At 45.7% G+C, this 10,091-nt stretch overlaps 1 protein-coding gene across 1 annotated transcript; it reads left to right on the top strand.

Moving 5' to 3' along the window:
* Window positions 1-623: 623 nt before the first annotated feature.
* On the top strand, window positions 624-1,061 carry LOC109733371 (putative ripening-related protein 6). Its single transcript, XM_020292579.1, has one exon. The coding sequence runs from the start codon at window positions 624-626 to the stop codon at window positions 1,059-1,061; it is 438 nt and encodes a 145-aa protein (XP_020148168.1).
* The last annotated feature ends 9,030 nt before the right edge of the window (window positions 1,062-10,091 follow it).

Genomic DNA, 10,091 nt, shown 5'->3' with positions numbered 1-10,091 from the left:
TCACAAAAAAATTGGAAATTTTTAAATTTTTTTTGATTTTTTTTATTTTACTGTTCACCGAGCTCAAATGAGCTCGGGAGCATAAAGGCACTTTCGCCTACTGAATACCTATCTTGAAATCATTTTGTTTTACACAAAGTTAGAATCGCAATCAACTCTGACACGCATTGATTAAATTGTACTCCAGTACTGATGCTCGTCGTCCTACTTTCAAGATGCGTAATCAATTAGCTAGCTTGAAATTGTTTTGTTTTACATGTGGTAATAGAATCATTCTCAACTCCGCCACGAGCGACCTGCTCAGTTGCCATTCGCTCGGTGTTACCGCTGTAACACTCGGAGACACCATCAAATCCAAACGCATCGTTTGTACACAAGCACAAGTGTCCCCAAAACAATCCTTTAGTTAGTCCCATAATATCAAGCACACCCATCGTGGGTATCGTGTTTGCCGAAAGAAAGGAAATAACCGAATAAGCAGTGACGCAGTTCTGAAACAAGAACAAAATAAGAGACAGCGATAGTTGTCTATATAATCCGCTGGAATCAAACGCCATAAGCACCCCACAAGCAAGTCTAGCGCATGCAAGGCAGCCGAAGCAGGAGCTTACTTAGCCCAAGCAATGGCGCACGCCAGCCTCGCAGCCCTGGGCGTGCTCGTGGTCCTACTACTGCAGGCGTCAACCGGCACCGTCGCCCGCTCGTCGTCGGCCGTGTCGGCGTCTAAGGTCTATGGCATGCCGGCGGTGATGTCGGTCAACGGGTTCGAGCGCGGCGAGGACGGCGGCCCGCCGGCGGAGTGCGACGGCAAGTACCACAGCGACGACGACATGCTGGCGGCGCTGTCCACGGAGTGGTACCAGGGTGGGATCCGGTGCTTCAGGACGATCCGCATCACGAGGGCGGACAACGGGCAGAGCGTGCTGGCCACGGTGGTGGACGAGTGCGACACCGCGCACGGCTGCAAGAACAACGTCGTGAACACCTCCAGAGGCGTGTGGAACGCGCTCGGGCTCGGCACCATCGTCGGCGAGGTGGCCGTCACATGGTCAGACTCCTGAGTTAACCGCGCCGATCCGTCGCTCGCTGAATAATTGGCTGCGCGTCCGCGCGCGCACAGCAGCTGCGGGCATTCGCAAATCGCAGTGCCTGTTTTGTTTCCTGTTTTTACATACACGTACGTGCCTATCCTCTCGGCTGATGCTGCCATGCACGTAGCCTAAATAAGCGACGTTTTCTTCCTCAAGATCGCACGGGAGAACTGTGATCATACTTCTTATACTACAATGTAATGTATGCATGCGGTGATAAATAAGAGCAATTGGGTTATGAAAAAAACGAGTGGAGTGAATCGTCTTTAGTAAAATCCCTTGGTTATATAAAGCTTCACATAGCTGCGATGTGATGTGGTTCAGTCAGTCAGTGAGAAGCTTTCAACTCCCCATGCTGGAAAGCTATCGTGAAAGTTAAGGATATTTATGCAAAATTTCTATTCCTACGAACGACTTCTACGAGAAAAGCTAGGTACTGCAAGAATGGCGTCGAGAGAAGAAGTAGTGCATAAGAATTTTGTAAAACTAATGTGCAAGAATAGCGTCGCTCATATTTATATGTTGGGAAGAAAAATTAAAGTGGATGCTAGAGATGTGGCCAGGGACTGTGGAAAGATAGATTACATAATCAACCCCCTCTAAGGCCAACCCCACCGCGCGACCCTATCCTGTCCGGCCCCGTCCGTTTGGGGTAAAACAGACGAATAGCGTGGCCTAGCGCGCGGCCTCAAACGGACAAATTTCCGGATTCCGTCCGTTTTCGACCCATCCCCGGCCCAAACTTGCGCTCGGTTTGAGGTGAAACGGACGCTCGCCCTTGTCCCCCCCTCCCTAGCCCGCCTGTCGGGGACACTAGCAGTCCCCCCGCTCCCAACGCTTCCACCCTCTCTCTCCGGCCCCGCCCCGCCGCCGGCGCCGCCGCTATTCTCCGGCCGCCTCCTCACCGCACAGCCTCCGGCCATCCCTACCAAACCACTTCTCGACATGGACGCCACCACGCCCGTGCTTTGGCCGTAGTTTTGGCCTTCGATCGGAGGTTTGGCCGTCGCCGTTTTGCTGGCCGCAGAGGGGACAGGACCGCCGGCGACGCACCACGGCAGCCTCGGCAGCTTCCGACGAGAGCTCCAGAGCGGCCAGTAGCCGGCCGGCAACCACCCCTGCTGTGTCGAGGTGATCATCGCTGCCTCCAGAGAGCCCCTGCACCAAGACCCGGCCACATTTGAACAGTTTGCCCAATTCCACCGTGAGATGCGTGATTGTCACACTCATTTGAATCTTCAAAATGACTTGGTTGAGCACGTGTGGGATCACATTGGCAACCAATAGATGTATTGGTCCATTTTATGTTCAGTCAAGACAATTTCGATTTGGTTGTAAAACTATTTTATTAAAGACAATTTCAATTGGGTTGTAAAACTATTTTAATTTTCAGACAAATATTTGGTTGGAAAACTAGTTTCGATGAAAATATGGGCATTTTTGGCCCTGGCGGACAGGATGGGGCAAATGGATGCGGCCGCGCGCTGGGCGCACGGCTACCGCATCCCAGGACACGCCCGGACACGACCCCATTGCCCTACCCAAACGGATAGAAACCGGACAAAACGGACGTCTGTTTGGGGTCGCGCGGGTGGAGTTGGCCTAAGGGAGCAATATACCCTCGGTTGCTTAACATTTGCAATGTTCCTGACTGCACTATGCAGCAGAGCTTAAGTGTGGAGGTTGCTGCCTTTTTTCATAGAGGACCTTCCCCTCATCTTATGGATCGAATCAGTGGAGCAAGGTTCAAGATTGCATTAGTTAGGAACGTAAATATGTTTGATAACCCTGATGTTATTAGTTGGTCCTTGGGGTCCAGTAACAAATTCTCCACAAAATTTGTTCATGAGTGGTTAGAAAGTTTGTTAGCAGGTTCCGATTACAAGTGGATTTGGAAATCGAAGATGCATCTTAAAATTCATTTTTTTCCTATGGCAATTGTCACAAGATATTGTCTTGACTGGAGACGGGATGAAACATAGGAAAGCGCCTGGTAATCCTAGGTATTCCTTTTGAAATAAGTGGGAGACGCTCTAACAATTCTTCTTCTTATGCCAACATGCTAGGATTGTTTGGCGTTCGCTTGGTGCGTTTTTGGGTATTGAATTGTGCCCTAATAACATTTGGCAATGTTTCTCCTGGATGCATGCCATTTTACCTAGGTTTGACAAATTCTATAAGATTGGCCTAGCAGCTTGGGCAATTTGAAATTGCCATAACAGGGCTGCTTTGAATTCAAGGGGCCAAAAACTCATTCGTTAGTTAGTGTTTGTTGCTTGTGCATCCTTGTGTCATTGGGCAGGTCTTTATCAGGATGCGACTGGAGAGTGGTGAACACAAGGAGTTGAGAAGCCGAGAGCTACGAGTTCATCGCTGATGAGGATTTGCACTACTGTTGACAGGGAGATGTCGTATTCATGACTGGATATCATCGACTTCAGGCTTCATTTTGTGTCTGTGTCTGCTCCATCTGTTGAACTTTTGACTGATACTTGTTGTTTAGAGATAGCTCCTAGGGTGCTAACAGCTTTTCGCTCCACGGCACATGGTTCGATTGCGGCCGGTGGGTTTCCTGTTAGTGTGTTGGACGCCCTCTTTCTTTTTCCCTTTCATGGGTCTTGTTCGTTTTCCCTTTCATGGGTCTTGTTCTAAGACTGTTGTATTTCCATCATGAATGTAATGGAAAGGGGTTGCGTCGGGGCGCCCCTATGTCTCGCTTATAGAGAGATCTAAGGAACCCTTGCGTGAAGGGGAGCCCCAGATGGGCCGGCCTAGGTGCACAGGCGGCCACAACCTCATTTTTTCTGTCTTCTTTTCACGTTGTCTGTTTTTGTTCTTTTCTTTATTTATTTTCTTAATTTTGTTTATACTTTCAAGTATTTAAAAAATGTTAATCAAGCATTTAAAAAATATTAGATGTGAATAGTAAAAATGTTGACCATGTATTAATAAAATGATGACATTTTTTTATCATGTATTTAAAATGTGAATCAAGCATTTAAAAAATTGTGTATAGTAAAAAATGTTCACCATGTATTAAAACATGATAATAAATTTTTTATCATGTATTTAAAAATTTTTAGTCAATAATTTTAAAAAAATGAACAAGTATTTGAAAAATGTTAAATGTTTATGGAAGAAATGTTGACGGCCACGGATTTTTGGCTACTGGGTGCTCCAACCCCCTGTATGAACATTAAATTCAAAAGAAATACCGGGAAAGTAAAAAATCTAGGATTTGGGGATATCAAACCTTGGTGCCCAATCTACTTTCCTGCAAAGTTTCGCGAAAAAATGGCATTCGTGGTATTCTCACTAAAAAGACAAAAAAATCCTTTGTACAAAAAAAACTGTTTGGGTGGATCGTAGGTCAGACTGTATTTTCTCCGTCACTGATACATTTCCTGGTATTTTTTTCCGAAACTTTACAGGAGAGTAGATTGAGCACCCAGGTTTGGTATTTCAAGATTCTAGATGTTTTTTGAATTTTCCTGGTATTTTCTGAATTTGATATTCATATAGGGGGTGGAGCACCCAGGAGCTCCCGTGCATTTTCCAAAGGTTGACCATGTATTAGAAAACAAATGAAAAAAATTGGTCATGTATTTATAAAATGTTAATCAAGCTTTTGTAAAACAATATTGAACAAGTATTTGAAACATTTTAATCAAGCATTTGAAAATATCAAATTTGTATAAAAATGTTGGCCATGTATTAAAAAATATTAATCTTATATTTCAAAAATGTTCAACAAAGCGAGCGAGCGAACTCCGTCCAAAAACAAGCGAACAACAAGCGAACGGGAAAAAACATGAAACTAGGCCAGCCCAATAGGTCCATGTCAAACGGACAGAGCTTCAGCGAGACAGAAAGAAGTCTTCCGTGAAGCGAGATATCGAAATCACTAATTAAGGAGTACTCTTTGCAAAGATCACTTCTACCTCCCAGTTTGTGACAAGTGGCATGCTGCATGTGCGCCACTTATCGCAACCTGGAGTTTTCCCTTTTTTCGTAGATCCGTTTATTCAAAACATTTTATCTCTTAATTCGTGCGTCCAAATCTCGAACCGTTTTTACCGTTAGGTTCCTCGCATTGAGATCTTTAAAACTAGATCCCATGTTGATAGGTTTTGACAAACTTTTTTCACAAAAAAAAACAGACGAAAAAACTGAACCGGGAGAATGGTTTTTTTTAAAGAGGCATGACCGTGCCTCTTGCGCGAGCAAAATCGTGCCTCTCGCGGAAGGAAAAAAAGTGAAACCGTGTTTTTTCCGTTTTCGAGAGGCACGGCCGTGCCTCTCGCGCGAGCAAAACCGTACCTCTCGTAGAAGGAAAAAAATAGAAAAGACTTTTTTTTATGTTTCCGAGAGGCAAGGTCGTGCCTCTCGCGGAAGCACAGCCGTGCCTCTCACGGAAGCAAAACCGTGCCTCTCGCGGAAGAAGAAAAAAACAGAAAACATATTTTTTTTCATTTTCGAGAGGCACAGCCGTCTCTCACAAAAGCACAACCGTGCCTCTCGCGGAACCAAAAACGTGTCTCGCGCGGAAGGAAAAAAATAGAAAACACGTCTTTTTTTGTTCGTGCCTCTCGCGGAAGCCAAAAAATGTTTTTCGCACGATTTTTTTTTCAAATTTGTTTTTGGTCCAGAAGTTAAGGAAGACCGGTGAAAACAAAAAAGTCGAAACAAACCGGGAAAAACCAGATTTAAAAGCCAAAAACTCGTGCGGAAAATAAGAAAACAAAATCCGTAGGGAACGCCCATAGCGCGACACGTGGCGGTGACTGCGCGCTCTCAGCCCACCCGCAGGTGATTGTTGCGAGGCTCCCGAAGAAGCGTTCGTCAACTAGTTGCTCCCGCGAGATATAGTCGCCACGGTTGCGGGTTTAGGAAAAAAAATAAAGCTTCACACACTTTGAAACTCTAAGCATTTGTCAGGCCGGGCGGGTTAGGGTCCGCCTTGCAAAAAGCCCAACCTTCAAAACACCACCCAAAACCACACCCGGAGCATCGTCAGGCCGGGAGGGTTATGGTCGGCTTTGCAAAACCCCAACCTTCAAAAGACCCAAAAAAAAAAAACGTCACCCCTCGCCGTCAGGAGAACGGTAGCTACGCATGCGGGCATGACGATCGGACGGTTGGAACTGAGTCGCGTGCTGAGCCCTGCAGGTGCCCGTTCGCCCGCATCAATTGCCGTTCAAGTATATCATGGAATCAACCAATGATGTTCAGACTCAGACATTGCCTCCCTTCAGAGCCCGATATTCAGCAGCCTAGCCTTCCAATAACCAGCGAAAGAAATGGCTCATCTCGCAGCAACGAACTGGCGATCTTCTTTATTTGTTCTGTTCACATATATGACTATGGACAAGGGATCTTCAACGGACCCATTTTTCTTGAAATTGTCGGGCAGACAACCCAAGTGAGTGAAGAAACTATTGGTACACAGCTCCATTGCGTCATTGAGGAGTTGATCCTTGAGCCTGTCGGGGAAGATCCAAATCCGTAACCTGAGCCTGACGAGTGCCACTCCTTGTCTGCACTGAATATTCTGCAGGGCACTCATTAAAGCATCCACAATGCTTGTCTCTTCTGACTTGCAGTGATGACGCCGTTGGAATTTGTAAATCCTGCAAAGACCTGCCGTCCATCATCCCGTCCCATGCATGGCTGCTGGCTAGTCCCACTCCACCACCAAATAATCTTGTCTCACTCAGCAAACCACATATCCTGCCGTCCGAACTACACATTCTGCTGTGCACTCAGTAATTGTTGGCTCATCTTCAACTACATGCAACTTTGACTACATGGGCAACTGTGGTTACATGGATTGGGAATTCAAAGTTTATTTTTGAGATGAAGGCGCTCATGCCATTTGACAGGTCAAAGGGGTCCAGTACATACAATGACACTTTGGTCATACTGCCTCTGCTTTTCATTCACGTACAGCTAGTGGTACTGCACCACGCTACACGTTCCGTCTTTCCTCTCTCGTGCAAGTGCAGCCGACCAATTTAATTTGGATTTTCGGCCAACAGCTAACTGCAATGCCAGCAAAGCTGGCCAACACAGTAACGTGGGCCCTAGCCATTCGAGCTGGGACACGCCCTCGTGTCTTTGTCTTGGAAGGTGCATGTGACCTTTAATTTGGTGGTCTGGCCATGTTATTTCGTTTTTCGTTTTTCTCAAAAAAAAAATCGCAGTTTCGGAAAAAAATATATTCTCTCCCTCCTATTTTCCTCCTATACACGTCCACCAGAAACTAAGGGCAGCTGTGTTAGACAAAAAACTTGGGGCATCTTCGAACGAGATTCCTCATCCCGCCTCTATTTATCTGTGTCGCACTATCATGGATCGAATTTGTCATCCAACGAAATCCCTCATTACGAGTCTGGCCCCAAATCGAAGGGAATAGTGCCCACGGAATATCTCACCCTCCTTGTCTCACTTTTTATTTATTTTTAGATACTCCCCCTAAACTCTCTTCGTTCCATAACGTAGTGCATATATCTGAAAAGTCGCTATCTACAATATTTAAGTACATCTTGTGACTAAATGTATATATTTTACTCTACAAATTTGGTCAAAGTTTATAAAGTTTGACTTCTCAAAAAATCTATAGACACTACATTATGGAACGGAGTGAGTACCATTTTATAAGACATTTTTAGATTTCATGTCAGTGTCAAAAAAGGTCTTATAGTGTGTTACGGAGGGGGTTACATTTTATCCTTTGCCATTCGCTAGATTTTTGCCGCTTCATCTTGTCGGGCCGCCGCCATGCCACCGTTCTTGGATCTCGCTTGGTCCCTCCGTGGGTACCCTCCCCCGACCTGTGTTCGGCGAAATGCCATATGGCGTATTGTTGTGGAATACTACTACAATGGATTCATAGATTCTTTTTTTTGCAAGAAAACTTTCGATCTATTCACTGTCAAGGTAGTACAAAGAATACTAGAAGTAACTTTACATCCAAGTTCCTAGACCACCTAGCAACGACTACAAACAATGAGGCGAGCCGAAGGTGCACTGCCGTCATCCCCTTCTCTTGTTGGAGCCAGGCAAATATTATTGTAGTAGGTAGTCGAGAAGTCATCATCTTAAGGTCCAAAGTCAAACGCCGACCGGATCCCACGAGATCCGTCGGAGACAAACCTCCACACACCTTCCGACGACACTTGAAACATCACCGGGTTGGGGGCTAGACAGGGAGGACCTTATTCCATCTTCAAGAAGCCGCCGCCTCGTCTTCTTGAACATGAGACAAATCCTAACAAAACTCAGAAAAGCACCTAAAAACGAAGCCCTCCCGCCGGCAAGGGTTGGGATCCATCGCGCCTTCATGATCCAAGGAACATAGGACACGAGGCGAACCGGCGTCGGCCGGCGTGAGGCAGGGACACCCTAGATGAGAGTTCGCGTGAGGGTTGGAGAGAAAGGGTATGGGTGGTCCGCTCTTTTGGAGATTGCCTAATGAGTTCATAGATTCGTCATCATCGGATGATGAAACGCCAATGATGATGGTTGTTCTTGAACAAGCAAAGAAGACAGAGGAGCATGTTGTCATCTTTGATTTCAATGTCTGAGGTAAAAAAATTACTTCGAGAAAAAGAGGAGGAGGGACAAACAAGTAGAGGATATTTGAGCCTACAGTTTGATGTTTGGGTGTCGAATGCAGACAGGTTTGAAAGTATCTGTGAATATATGAAATTTCCTATTTGAGGTTTTCGGGTTGGAGACGTTTTTAAGTAGCGTTAGGGTATCTCCAATGCCGACCCTTAAAATTGACATACTATTTGTCTGTAAACTGGTCCACGGACACGGATACAGGAGAAGGCCATCCAACCATGTCCCCTAAATGTTTCACATGTTATTTCTTTAATTTTGCAGCAATAAGTATATAAAATAGCATAATTCATCCATTAATAACTTTCAAATATCCATAGTACAACAATAGTTCAAATGTAAATGTATGAGATAACCAGATGTTCAACAAATTTTTTAGTCGATTCCAAATTCAACGATACTCGAGTTAGAATCGGCACAGTCCTCCCATGCACTGCTGCCCTTGAGCTTCATCCAACAATGTATGAATGCAAATGGCCTTGCTTCGGTCCTTTGGTACAACACAACAACACGTCCGGGCTATACAACATGATGATTATCAAGTTATAACTTTGTGTGGATCAATGAATGGATCAGCATGTAGGGTAACAAGAAGCAAAACTTATGATAGCCATGTTTGATGAGCCCGGTGGCCACATTATATCCACTAATGCAACCGCGCCACAAAACTTCATGATGGTGTTGGAGATGATGTATCATCGATGGGCAAGCAACATCATATTGCACTCATTGATCAGTGCAAGTCATATGGTGCGAAGTGCTTTTGCTCAAGAAAGAAAGCACACACATTTTGCTAAAACATCGAGCCCCCTTGTCTCATGCCTAAAAAGTCCACATATATGACCTTCCACGCATCGCACAATAACTCATCCTCCATTATTGAGTACCCAGCTGTTGGGGATATAGCTACTGAGTTAACCCGCCCAGGAGGGGCCGGGTTAACTCCTGGCGACTCACAAGACAAAGCCCATGAAGGAATCGAAGATGGCGGTTCATGAGGATGACTTATGAAGAGCCCAAGGCCCAAAGGCGGCTTAAGGCCCGTAGGTGTAAACCGCAATATGTATGCGACTTGTACTATAAGGCAGTTGTAATTAAGTCACCGAGCCGGATACGTTTATAAGCCGGCCGGGACTCTGTAAGCCACCGGTCGTCAACCTGAGTATATAAAGGGACGACCCGGCGGCGAGTTAGGGGACAGACAACAAACCGAGAACTAGGTCAAGCGTATTAGCTCCCTAGTAACCGAGACATAAGCAATACCACCTCAAACTGGATTAGGCCTTTACCTTCATCGCAAGGGGCCGAACCAGTATAAACTCCCTATGTCCTTTGTCCCGTTCAACCCCTTTAAGCTAACCTAGTTGCGATGGC

The sequence above is a fragment of the Aegilops tauschii genome, chromosome 1 (assembly GCF_002575655.3).
Source record: "Aegilops tauschii subsp. strangulata cultivar AL8/78 chromosome 1, Aet v6.0, whole genome shotgun sequence".
In the NCBI taxonomy this organism is placed as follows: domain Eukaryota; kingdom Viridiplantae; phylum Streptophyta; class Magnoliopsida; order Poales; family Poaceae; genus Aegilops; species Aegilops tauschii.
Note: the sequence above shows the minus strand (reverse complement) of the source record. Positions and strands in the feature narration are given on the sequence as shown.

What these genes read in the sequence shown, in the direction of transcription:
- LOC109733371 (XM_020292579.1), top strand. Translation starts at nt 624, where the DNA reads ATGGCGCACGCCAGCCTCGCAGCCCTGGGCGTGCTCGTGGTCCTACTA.